Source organism: Oncorhynchus mykiss, chromosome 16 (assembly GCF_013265735.2).
Source record: "Oncorhynchus mykiss isolate Arlee chromosome 16, USDA_OmykA_1.1, whole genome shotgun sequence".
Taxonomy (NCBI): Eukaryota; Metazoa; Chordata; class Actinopteri; order Salmoniformes; family Salmonidae; genus Oncorhynchus; species Oncorhynchus mykiss.
The window spans coordinates 35,136,743-35,150,449 of record NC_048580.1 but is presented as its reverse complement, the minus strand read 5'-3'; the positions used below and the strand labels follow the sequence as shown (position 1 = coordinate 35,150,449).

General features: G+C 44.2%; 1 protein-coding gene across 2 annotated transcripts in view; it reads left to right on the top strand.

Annotated features, from left to right (window-relative positions):
• LOC110491863 (phosphatidylinositol 3,4,5-trisphosphate-dependent Rac exchanger 1 protein) overlaps positions 1 to 13,707 on the top strand; it is a 148,408-nt gene that overhangs the window by 119,796 nt on the left and 14,905 nt on the right. For both annotated transcript variants that reach the window (XR_005036510.1, XM_021565684.2), the window contains exons 23-27: positions 569 to 730; positions 962 to 1,172; positions 3,705 to 3,984; positions 10,317 to 10,523; positions 13,555 to 13,643. Coding sequence is in view for 1 of the 2 variants with exons in the window: in XM_021565684.2 (XP_021421359.2) it covers positions 569 to 730; positions 962 to 1,172; positions 3,705 to 3,984; positions 10,317 to 10,523; positions 13,555 to 13,643 (949 nt within the window). In the remaining variant the exon portion in view is untranslated. The remainder of the gene's footprint in view (positions 1 to 568; positions 731 to 961; positions 1,173 to 3,704; positions 3,985 to 10,316; positions 10,524 to 13,554; positions 13,644 to 13,707) is intronic.

Genomic DNA, 13,707 nt, shown 5'->3' with positions numbered 1-13,707 from the left:
GATTGTATGTGAGTGCATGTTTGAATGTGTGTGTGTGTGTGTGTGTGTGTGTGTGAGGAAATGATTGAGTGAGTGTGTAGAATGTGCAGTCAGACGTCTTTGTCTTCGTCTTGTCGTGTCCTGTGTATATATATTTTTTGCACACACTGTATATAGACTTTTTCTATTGTATTATTGACTGTATGTTTGTTTATCCCATGTGTAACTCTGTGTTGTTGTTTGTGTTGCACTGCTTTGCTTTATCTTGGCCAGAGAAAAAATTAATAATAATAATAAATAAATAAATAAAATGGACGGGTCAATGCAGATAGTCACTGTAGCCTGAAGGCTTCTTTGGCCGTCAAGGAACAGGAATTGTCCGTTGTTGTAGTCTACTAGCATTAGCATAAACACTTTGGTTTTATCTGTATTGCATAACCACAGCCATGATTTCTACCATTTAGCATTTATGATGAGAACAATAGGAGTGAATGGTTCCCAGGTTGCTTCATGCTCTTCTCTCCATGCAAAAATCATTTCAAATAACTTGAACCCAAAGGGATTTAAAACATACACTCTGCCCTGTCAGATCCTGGAGGCCTTTGCAAGAGACGACAGTCATTTTGTGCGTAACTGCAGCCAGCTGATCTCGCAGAGTGACCGCGTGATGTCCATGCCCCAATTTGAGTTCAGGAACATCTGTGAAACCAAGCTGGAGAGCATCCGCCGGCGAATCAGCAGATACCAGCAGGTACAGGATCTACAGGATCCCTCATAGCCCCTTTTGTAGTACAAGAGCAGCTACAAATGTCTTCAAGTTCTCTCTCTCTCTCTCTCTTTCACCCTCTTCTTTCTCTCCTTTCTCCCCTTCTCTCTCCCCCTCCCCTGCCACACACACAGACACTCAGATCAGCAGTGACTATTGATCCATCATTATGTGATAGCGGTAAATATACAGTTTTTCATTAGCTGTGGTTTTCAGTTTGCCCAGGAGCTGAGGAGAAAGGCGTGCCCCACATTCAAGCAGGCAGGCGTACTGACCCACCCACTGGGCTGCATGGACTTTGTGCCCACCAACTGCCACGTCAACCTGATGCAGGTGTCCCACCCCAAAACCACCATGGTGTCCGGCAGGGCCTTCAGCTTCCGCTTCGGACGCAAGAACTCCTTCTACGGCCTGGACCCCAACCAAGGTGGGGTGAGAAGACAATGCAGACGTGTGTGCGTGCTAATTAATTACAAATTAAAAGCTGAAATGTCTTGAGTCAATAACTATTCAACCCCTTGGTTAAGGCAAGCCTAAATAAGTTCAGGAGTAAAAATGTGCTTAACAAGTCACATAATAAGTTGCATGGATTTTTGAAATTTTGCCTCATTGACCACAAAGACCAGGGAGGTTTTCCAATGCCTTGCAAGGAAGGGCACTATTGGTAGAAAGAAGACATTGAATATCCCTTTAAGAATGGTGAAGTTATTAATTACACTTTGGATGGTGTGTCAATAAACCCAGTCACTACAAAGATGCAGTTGCCAGAGAGGAAGGACTTTTGAACAGGTACAGAGTTCAATGGCTGTGATTGGAGAATATTACAAAACATACATCCTGTTTGCAACAAGGCACTAAAGTAATACTGCAAAAAATGTGGCAAAGCAATTCATTTGTTGTCCTGAATACAAAGTGTTATGTTTGGGGACCAATCCAACACATTACTGAGTACCACTCTCCATATTGTCAAGCATAGTAAGAGTGAGAGAATGTTTAACACATACTTAGCTGGTGAATTCAGCTTGATAGTCCAGCCTACTCAAACAGAGACGAATGCTATGTTAGCTAGCTGGCTATGGCTATCCAACACTGGAACTCTTCCTAGGAAAGCTTTTGGTTGTATTCATTTATTGCCACTGGGGCCCGCTGGTATAACTGTCCAATAGAAAATCTTGTTTGCAACGGTTGGACCAATGATTACACCCTAGATCCGCTAGATGCAGGTAAGATTGTGCAAGGCGGTATTGAATGTGTCAATGTCTGTCACCTTGATGACTCAAATTTCTCTCGACCTGGGCACATACGTTGAAAACTTTAATTCATAGGCTAGATTGTAGCCAACCGCATGATGGATATAGGGAACATTTGGGTATCATGTAGTAGCCTAAACCTATCGGTGTTACATTAAGCTGGATGAATGGAATACGACAGTCTTCCTATATGCTGTAACAGAAATAAGGCCTTGCTCATAAAAAAGATTTGCCCTCCCTCATCTTAAACAGCACCGACTGCCACTGTACTGTACATGCACACACATACAGTACACACTCATACGCACACATACCTTTAGATTACAAATAGAACAACAGTACAGCAGCACACATACTACACAGCTCTATACCAACTCTGTAGAGTTGTGTCAATGCCTCAGTTCTGTTATTTTGTGGAATTCTAGTCCCAGTTGAGTTTTGCCAACAATAGCCAAGATCCCCTTTACAACATTGTGCAGAGCTAGCCTATAATCCACCTTAAAGCTTAAAACAAAGAGATACTTTCAACTAAATACCATCTTTGATCAATTAAATCCCACAGTACAAATGACTTTATAAGCTCTTGTGATGAAACAAACTGAGTTAATTAGCATTTAGCCGCATAGTGACAACTCCCACAGTACATTTGCGGTAAAGTAGTTGTAATCCCACCACTCTAATCGTCTCCATTGGTTTCCCATTAAACAACCATTAGCCTCAGGCGGCCCCCACTCTGAAACGTTTAGCCATCCTCTCTGTGGGTGTTGGTGAATGTCATCAAAGCGGTCCCTCCAAGACACCAAGGGTGGAATATTCTTCAGAAAGTGAGGGGAGAGAAGGTGATCATTGGATTACTTTACTGTTTAGATGGACAGGGAAAGAGAGAGGGAAGGACAGAGAAGAGGCAGAGAAACAGAGCGGGGAGAGAGGGTCGGCGAGAGAGATATTTTACAGGTGTAGCCCTTGGGCCCATCCTCAGAATTAAATGGAACATTATGTATCTCTATGGGCCCATCTTGTCCTGTCTGTGTTTTGTCGGTCTCTGCGGTTTTGGTAGCCTGCCTTTCGGCCCGTCACATTGGCCGGTCTGACACGGCTCAGAGAAACACTAAGACGGGAAGAGACAGTGGAAGCTGCAACAGACAGACAGCCAGATGTCTGACTGGAAGATTAGCATTGTTAGTATTGCTTCAACCTTCCTCTCTCCTCAGTTCCTCGACTTAATCATAGCCTGTGCTATTATGTGCTAACATTACACCCATAGGCTTCTAGATCAGGAAGTAGAATTGTAAATTAGACATGATTATTCACTGTGCTTTTATCATGTTCTAGGCATTTTTTCATGACTCTCAAGGCAGCAGAATGTACATAGAACAGCGTAACCGTATAGTGCCCTTCCTTACACACAAGCACACTGTTTTTGTCAAAATGATAGGTTGTATATTCACCAGAGTGTTATTGTGTATGAAGGCTCAACATGTGGTGTAGGTATAGGTCTCTGGAAGTGAAAGTTGATTGTCTCTCCCTCTGTCTCTCCCTCTGTCCCTATTTTTACCTCTCCTTTTCTGACATCACGATGTGACATGCAGCTTTTCTGATAAAAAATTCTAACGTCAAGTTGAAAGACGTAGACACTTATTTTAATACTCTTTCACTTCCTTTACTTTTCCTCCTATTTATTCATCTATTTATTTTCTCTCTCCCCACAGCTAACCTGTCTCGCATGTCTCACACCCAACACTGTGTGACTAGCATGGGTGCCCCGTGTTACAGCTGCAGCGGTCTCGGGGAGGAGGGTGATGGTGAGGAGGACATCACGGGCTCTGGAGAGGGCATCCCAGACAGGATGCAGCAGGCCAACCGGGGGAATGGCCTCAGCTTCCTGCTCAAACAGGAAGACATGGAGATCCAGGAAGCCTACATCCGCCTCTACAACCGCCTGAACATCGCCGTGCAAGAGATGAGGCAGTACGTCACCCAGATAGACGTGTAAGTACACATATATGAAAATCCTTGCCAAGTACCTACTGTACGTCAGGGATCTCAATCCTGTGGCCCTCGAGCCAGACACGTTCCGCGAGCTCATTTAAGGTGGCCAAATACAGTGGGGTTCCAAAAATGTTTACACACTTGATAAAGACGCGTAAAAATAATTCTATAAACCACAGGTTGCCAATGTGATTCAAGTCCTGAGACTGAGATGGCCATTGCAAAATGTAGATTTTTTTGCCCACTTAATCAATTCTTTGTGGATTTTGATGTGTGCTTGGGGTTAATGTCTATATATAATTTATCTTCTTTTTTTTAGCATACAATATAATTTTGCTCAGTATTTATCAAGGGTGTTATTATTCTGCATGAAAATGAAAGGCCAAGATATTATGGAACCGTTGTCCCCAGGCAGTCTTCTGAGCCTGGCCCTGTTTGTCTGGCTTCCTGTTTTTCTTGTTTAAAGGAGAGTCACCCATTTTGCATGCTATATTGTATTTGTGCATGTCTGAGAGATGTTCTATTTATTCCTGGGGTCATTTTATGTTTTCAGCTGTATATGAGCTATTCACCGTTCAAGCAGACAGAAATACAGCCGGTGTGGGCGGGTTTTGCATCATGACGTGTCATTCCCGCTGCATTCCAGAACGGGAATCGTTTCCATTAACGAGTCAAACGAGAAGGATACACTGCTTTCCCGGAAACAAGCCCAAATCCCGGGAATTTGCTTGAATAAAAGACGCAGGAAAAGAGGCCGCAGGTCAGGGTGCTTTCTGAGAATCCATAGGCGAGCGAGTAAACTCCCACTGCCATCCGTTCTACTCGCTAACATGCAATTATTGGAAAATGCAATTTATGACCTACGATTTTCCTACCAATGGGACATTAAAAACGGTCATATCTTATGTTTCACCGAGTCGTGGTTGAATGACGACACGGATAATATAGAGCTGGCGGGATTTTCCATGCACTGGAAGAACAGAGAATAAGCTACGTCTGGTAAGACGAGGAGTGGGGTGTGTGTCTTTTTGTCAATAACAGCTGGTGCACGATGTCTAATATTATTGCTCTGTGGAGGTAGAGTACCTTATGATAAGCTGTAGACCACACTATCTACCAAGAGAGCTCTCATCTGTATTATTTGTAGTCGTTTATTCGTATCACCACAGACCGATGCTGGCACTAAGACCACACTCAACCAACTCTATAAGGCCATAAGCAAACAAGAAAATGCTCATCCAGAAGCGACGCTCCTAGTGGCCGGGGACTTTAAGGCAGGCAAACTTAAATCAGTTATAACACATTTTTACCAGCATGTCACATGTGCAACCAGAGGAGAAAAAAAAGTCTGGTCATGGTTCACATCAACAGCATCCTCCCGGATACCCTAGACCCACTCCAATTCGCATACTGCCCCAACAGATCCACAGATGACGCAATCTCAATCGTACTCCACATTGCCTTTTCCCACCTGGACAAAAGGAACACCTATGTGAGAAAGCTGTTCATTGACTACAGCTCAGCGTTTAACACCATAGTGCCCACGAAGCTCATCACTAAGCTAAGGACCCTGGGACTAAACACCTCCCTCTGCAACTGGATCCTGGACTTCCTGGCAGGCCTCCCCAGATGGTAAGGGTAGGCAACAACACGTCTGCCTCGCTGAACCTCAACATGGGGGCCCCTCAGGGGCGTGTACTTAGTCCCCTCCTGTACTCCCTGTTTACCCACGACTGTGTGGCCAAACACGACTCCAGCACCATCATTAAGTTTGCTGACAACACAACAGTGGTAGGCCTGATCAATGACGAGACAACCTATAGGGAGGTCAGAGAACTGGCAGTGTCGTGCCAGGACAACAACCGCTCCCTCAATGTGAGCAAAACAAAGGAGCTGATCGTGGACTACATAAATAAAGGTGGGCCAAACAGGCACCCATTAACATTTACGGGGCTGTAGTGGAGCGGGTCGAGAGTTTCAAGTTCCTTGTTGTCCACATTACCAACAAACTAGAGTGGTCCAAACATACCAAGACAGTTGTGAAGAGGGCACGACAACACCTTTTCCCCCTCAGGAGAATGAAAAGATTTGGCATGGGTCCCTAGATCCTCGAAAAGTTCTACAGCTACACAGTCGAGAGCATCCTAACCGGTTGCGTCACCGCCTGGTATATGGTAACTGCTCGGCATCTGATCGTAAGGCGCTACAGAGTGTAGTGCGTTTGGCCCAGTACATCACTGGGGCCAAGCTTCCTGCCATCCAGGACCTATATACAGTGGGGCAAAAGGTATTTAGTCAGCCACCAATTGTGCAAGTTATCCCACTTAAAAAGAGAGAGGCCTGTAATTTTCATCATAGGCACACGTCAACTATGATAGACAAAATGAGAAAGAAATCCAGAAAATCACATTGTAGGATTTTTAATTTATTTATTTGCAAATTATGGCGGAAAATAAGTATTTGGTCACCTACAAACAAGCAAGATTTCTGGCTCTCACAGACCTGTAACTTCTTCTTTAAGAGGCTCCTCTGTCCTCCTATCGTTACCTGTATTAATGGCACCTGTTTGAACTTATCAGTATAAAAGACACCTGTCCACAACCTCAAACAGTCACACTCCAAACTCCACTATGGCCAAGACCAAAGAGCTGTCAAAGGACACCAGAAACAAAATTGTAGACCTGCACCAGGCTGGGAAGACTGAATCTGCAATAGGTAAGCATCTTGGTTTGAAGAAATCAACTGTGGGAGCCATTATTAGGAAATGGAAGACATACAAGACCACTGATATTCTCCCTCGATCTGGGGCTCCTCGCAAGATCTCACCCGTGGGGTCAAAATGATCACAAGAACGGTGAGCAAAAATCCCAGAACCACACGGGGGGACCTAGTGAATGACCTGCAGAGAGCTGGGACCAAAGTAACAAAGCCTACCATCAGTAACACACTACGCCGCCAGGGACTCAAATCCTGCAGTGCCAGACGTGTCCCCCTGCTTAAGCCAGTACATGTCCAGGCCCGTCTGAAGTTTGCTAGAGAGCATTTGGATGATCCAGAAGAAGATTGGGAGAATGTCATATGGTCAGATGAAACCAAAATATAACTTTTTGGTAAAAACTCAACTCGTCGTGTTTGGAGGACAAAGAATGCTGAGTTGCATCCAAAGAACACCATACCTACTGTGAAACATGGGGGTGGAAACATCATGCTTTGGGGCTGTTTTTCTGCAAAGGGACCAGGACGACTGATCCGTGTAAAGGAAAGAATGAATGGGGCCATGTATCGTGAGATTTTGAGTGAAAACCTCCTTCCATCAGCAAGGGCATTGAAGATTAAGCGTGGCTGGATCTTTCAGCATGACAATGATCCCAAACACACCGCCCGGGCAACGAAGGAGTGGCTTCGTAAGAAGCATTTCAAGGTCCTGGAGTGGCCTAGCCAGTCTCCAGATCTCAACCCCATAGAAAATCTTTGGAGGGAGTTGAAAGTCTGTGTTGCCCAGCAACAGCCCCAAAACATCACTGCTCTAGAGGAGATCTGCATGGAGGAATGGGCCAAAATACCAGCAACAGTGTGTGAAAACCTTGTGAGGACTTACAGAAAACGTTTGACCTCTGTCATTGCCAAAAAAGGTTATATAACAAAGTATTGAGATAAACTTTTGTTATTGACCAAATACTTATTTTCCACCATAATTTGCAAATAAATTCATAAAAAATCCTACAATGTGATTTATTTTTTTTATTTTTTTTCATTTTGTCTGTCATAGTTGAAGTGTACCTATGATGAAAATTACAGGCTTCTCTCATCTTTTTAAGTGGTAGAATTTCCGGTGGCATTTCACTTCCGGCGCCGACAGAGATGGCCGCCTTGCTTCGCGTTCCTAGGAAACTATGCAGTGTTTTGTTTTTTTACGTGTTATTTCTTACATTAGTACCCCAGGTCATCTTAGGTTTCATTACATACAGTCGAGAAGAACTACTGAATATAAGATCAGCGTCAACTCACCATCAGTACGACCAAGAATATGTTTTTCGCGACGCGGATCCTGTGTTCTGCCTTTCACCCAGGACAACGGAATGGATCCCATGCAGCGACCCAAAAAAACGACTCAGAAAAAGAGGGAAACGAGGCGGTCTTCTGGTCAGACTCCGGAGACGGGCACATCGTGCACCACTCCCTAGCATCCTTCTCGCCAATGTCCAGTCTCTTGACAACAAGGTTGATGAAATCCGAGCAAGGGTAGCATTCCAGAGGGACATCAGAGACTGTAACGTTCTTTGCTTCACGGAAACATGGCTCACTGGAGAGACGCTATCGGGGGCGGTGCAGCCAGCGAGTTTCTCCACGCATCGCGCCGACAGAAACAAACATCTTTCTGGTAAGAAGAGGGGCGGGGGCGTATGCCTTATGGCTAACGAGACATGGTGTGATGAAAGAAACATACAGGAACTCAAATCCTTCTGTTCACCTGATTTAGAATTCCTCACAATCAAATGTAGACCGCATTATCTACCAAGAGAATTCTCTTCGATTATAATCACAGCCGTATATATCCCCCCCCATGCAGACACATCGATGGCTCTGAACAAACTTTATTTGACTCTTTGCAAACTGGAATCCATTTATCCGGAGGCTGCATTCATTGTTGCTGGGGATTTTAACAAGGCTAACCTGAAAACAAGACTCCCTAAATTTTATCAGCATATCGATTGCGCAACCAGGGGTGGAAAAACCTTGGATAATTGTTACTCTAACTTCCGCGACGCATATAAGGCCCTGCCCCGCCCTCCTTTCGGAAAAGCTGACCACGACTCCATTTTGTTGATCCCTGCCTACAGACAGAAACTAAAACAAGAGGCTCCCACGCTGAGGTCTGTCCAACGCTGGTCCGACCAAGCTGACACACTCCAAGATTGCTTCCATCACGTGGACTGGGACATGTTTCGTATTGCGCCAGATAACAATATTGACGAATACGCTGATTCGGTGTGCGAGTTCATTAGAACGTGCGTTGAAGATGTCGTTCCCATAGCAACGATTAAAACATTCCCTAACCAGAAACCGTGGATTGATGGCAGCATTTGCGTGAAACTGAAAGCGCGAACCACTGCTTTTAATCAGGGCAAGGTGACTGGTAACATGACCGAATACAAACAGTGCAGCTATTCCCTCCGCAAGGCAATCAAACAAGCTAAGCGTCAGTACAGAGACAAAGTAGAATCTCAATTCAACGGCTCAGACACAAGAGGCATGTGGCAGGGTCTACAGTCAATCACGGACTACAAGAAGAAATCCAGCCAAGTCACGGACCAGGATGTCCTGCTCCCAGGCAGACTAAATAACTTTTTTGCCCGCTTTGAGGACAATACAGTGCCACTGACACGGCCTGCAACGAAAACATGCGGACTCTCCTTCACTGCAGCCGAGGTGAGTAAGACATTTAAACGTGTTAAACCTCGCAAGGCTGCAGGCCCAGACGGCATCCCCAGCCGCGCCCTCAGAGCATGCGCAGACCAGCTGGCCGGTGTGTTTACGGACATATTCAATCAATCCCTATACCAGTCTGCTGTTCCCACATGCTTCAAGAGGGCCACCATTGTTCCTGTTCCCAAGAAAGCTAAGGTAACTGAGCTAAACGACTACCGCCCCGTAGCAGTCACTTCTGTCATCATGAAGTGCTTTGAGAGACTAGTCAAGGACCATATCACCTCCATCCTACCCGACAACCTAGACCCACTCCAATTTGCTTACTGCCCAAATAGGTCCACAGACGATGCAATCTCAACCACACTGCACACTGCCCTAACCCATCTGGACAAGAGGAATACCTTTGTGAGAATGCTGTTCATCGACTACAGCTCGGCATTCAACACCATAGTACCCTCCAAGCTCGTCATCAAGCTCGAGACCCTGGGTCTCGACCCCGCCCTGTGCAACTGGGTACTGGACTTCCTGACGGGCCGCCCCCAGGTGGTGAGGGTAGGCAACAACATCTCCACCCCGCTGTTCCTCAACACTGGGGTCCCACAAGGGTGCGTTTGATTTGATTTGAATAGCTCTGATACACATTCTCTATCTCTCTCTCATAAATGGGGGAATTCTTCAGTCCAAAACTGTTCATGGACTGGGCAAGCAGGAATAGGCTGTGAAACCACAACCCCATTGAGAGGAGGGAAAACCTTCTTAACTGTGTGTGTAAACTAAGTGTGCGCTTACAAAAGCAAAGTGTGTGTGTGCATAAAAGACACACATTATGAGAATATTTCTTATATAGTTCCCTTTCTCTTATTTTTCATGTGATTCCTCCAATGTGGCGGCGGGAATCACAGCCTCCTTTTGTCCATCACGGAGCCCACCCAGCCGCAGGGCAGCGAGTCCCCAGCCTACGAGGCCATTCAGCCCCCTTCCGTGACCCCCGAAGAGGGGGACCAGGAAAAGGCGGAGCACGGGGGCATCAAGAGGGTCTGCTTCATGGTGACGGAAGAGGACCAAGAGGACTCGGGCCAAGACACCATGAGCTACAGGGACTCCTACAGGTAAGATAAAGACTTAAGACAAGATATAATGGTGACTCGTTTCAGGAAACTAGGTGAATGTTGTGTGTCACTAATTCACAGTAGAGCCATTTGAATGTAAACTTTTTTTTTAATCAAAATGTGTTTTTTGGCAGAAATGCCTTCTGGAACATGTGAACATTAATGTGCCGTATGCTGTCTGTAAATAGGAATAACATTTGTTACATTACGAGCCAAGTTGGTTTAGCCACAGAAAAAGTCAGCAACCCTCCTGCTAGCCATGATTGGCTGAGATAATGAGTGGGCTTGACATGCCGAGAGATCGAGTTTTGAAATCAGTATGATAGCTAAGGAGATGGACAAAAACGCCTGTCTCCGGATTACATCTTTAAAATAAGGCCAACCATGGCATCCGTGACAGAGAGGGAGAAGCGTCCATCCATGTATACGGGTAAGATTAGCTAGCTACATTTTCAGATATTACATGTTTCTAATTTTGTCAGAAAGTTGTTTTCATTTCAAGTTAAAGTGTACTATTAGCTTGCTAGCTAACGTTAGCTGGCTGGCTTGCTACCTAACGTTACGTGTATAATCTTTGTCGTTATATTATTTGTATCTCAGAGCCATCAGTCTAGTTTGTCTCTCAGACAGTCAGTCTCGTCACATCTGGAGAGGGTAGGCTGCTCCAAACCTACCATGAGGCGCGACTAAATTTGGAACCCTCTCCCAGAGAGCATGTGTGTGTGCACAAGAGTGCCTGTGTATGCGGAGGAGATAATCAAGGCCAAACTCCCGTGTGTTTTACGTAAGGGTTGGCACTTCAGTTCCAGCTCGACGGGAATGATCCAGCATCCCATTGGCAGACCCATTAAGATGCACACAGTTTATAGGGCAGGCAATAATAGAGACAACACCCCGACTCACAAACAACTCACTAAGCTTAGTGAGCCTGTGGTTTCCAGTTCACAGTGTGGGCCAATTAGTTGCTGAGCCAAACTGGATGATTATAGTAAAACAAAAGTGATTAAGTGCGATGCATGATGACAATGCTACTTCTGGCTCCTTAATCCTCAACGCACACAGAAATGTTCACAACAGTAGGGCTGCCTATTAAAATGCATTGAAAATGTAGGGATAATTAGAGAATAACTATTGAGCATTAACTATTTTGGATAGGGGGCAGCATTTTCACTTTTGGATGCCCAGAGTGAACTGCCTCCTACTCTGTCCCAGATGCTAATATATGCATATTATTATTAGTATTGGATAGAAAACACTCTGAATTTCTAAAACTGTTTGAATGGTGTCTGTGAGTATAACAGAACTCATATGGCAGGTGAAAACCTGAGAAAAATCCAACCAGGAAGTGGGGACATCTGAGGTTTGTAGTTTTTCAAAGCTTGCCCCACCGAATACAGTGTCTATATGGAGTCAAGTTGTACTTCCTACGGCTTCCACTAGATGTCAACCGTCTTTAGAAACTTGAATGAGGATTCTACTATAAAGGAGGGGCTCATGAGACCTGTTTGAGTCAGTGGTTTGGCATAGTGCCTTGGTCTCATGACGCGCGCTCCCGACAGAGTTACCTCTCGTTCCAGTGCTTTTCTTCAGACAAAGGAATTCTCCGGTTGGAACATCATTGATATTTTATGTTGAAAACATTCTAAAGATTGATTCCATACATCGTTTGACATGTTTCTAAAGGACTGTAATGGAACTTTTCGAGTTTTTGTCTGGACGAAGTGCCTGCGCCTCCTGAAGATGGATTACTGGGCTGAACACGTTAACAACAAGTGGCTAAATTATGGACTTTATGGAACAAATCAGTCATTTATTGTCGAACTGGGATTCCTGGGAGTGCCTTCTGATGAAGATCATCAAAGGTAAGTGAATATTTATGGTGTTATTTCTAGCTTCTGTCGACTCCAAAATGGCGGATATTTCTCTGGCTGGATTGGGCTCTGAGCGCCGTTCTCAGATTATGCTTTTTCCGTAAAGTTTTTTTGAAATCTGGCACAGCGGTTGTATTAAGCAGAAGTCTATCTTTAATTCTATGAATAACAGTTGTATCTTTAATCAAGGTTTATTATGAGTATTTCTGCAAAATCACCGGATGTTTCAAAACAATCAAAACATTACTTCACGTAACGCGCCAATGTAAACTGAGATTTTTGGATATAAATATGCACATTATCGAACAAAACATACATGTATTGTATAACATGATGTCCTATGGGTGTCATCTGATGAAGATCATCAAAGGTTAGTGATTAATTTTATCTCTATTTCTGCTTTTTGTGACTTCTATCTTTGGCTGGAAAAATGGCTGTGTGGTTTTTTTGACATGGCTATGACCTGTCATAATCATATGTTGTGCTTTTGCTGTAAAGCATTTTTAAATTTGGACACGATGGGTAGATTAACGAGGTTTATCTTTCATTTCCTGTATTGGACTTGTTAATGTGTGAAAGTTACATATTTCTAAAAAATATTTTTGAATTTCGCTCACTGCCTTTTCAGCGGAATGTTGTCGAGGGGGTTAGCGGAACGCCTGCCCTAGAAAGGTTAAAGGGAAGGTTCAGCAAATTTACGTATTTGTTTCCTTAAAAAGCAGTCTATGGACAAGGAGTGACAGCAATCCAAACGTTGGTTTTGTTAAACTAGCCACTGCCAAATAGAAACATATCTAAATGTAATTTTTTTCTGGACTGTCCCTTTAAGGCAAACACTTTGGTGTTGTGGAGGCATGTGATTTTCTTTAATGTTTGAGTATCATTTGACTTCAACTTTTCTGGTCTGTATTATTTTAATAATCTTCTTTGGGACATTGGTGTAGCCACACCTTACGACATTATAGTAGAATGCATTTTAGTCATGCCAATGAAGTAAGTTGATGTTTGTAAGAAGCATTTGACTACTGCTCGCTCTTCCTATAATTACAAGACAGACTCCATATTTGACCTTGTGTTTTTTTCCTGTAGGGAATGAATGTACTCTGGGTTTGTTTTTCAACTGTTTCTGACTATCTCTCTCGCTCTCTGTGTGTTTTCAGTGAATGTAACAGTAACAGGGATTCCGTCTTGTCATACACAAGTGTACGTAGCAACAGCTCTTACCTGGGGAGTGATGAGATGGGTTCAGGTAAGAAACCGTTAATAAAGTAACGACTAGACAAAGATGTTCAGACCCCTGTAGGATAAAAAAA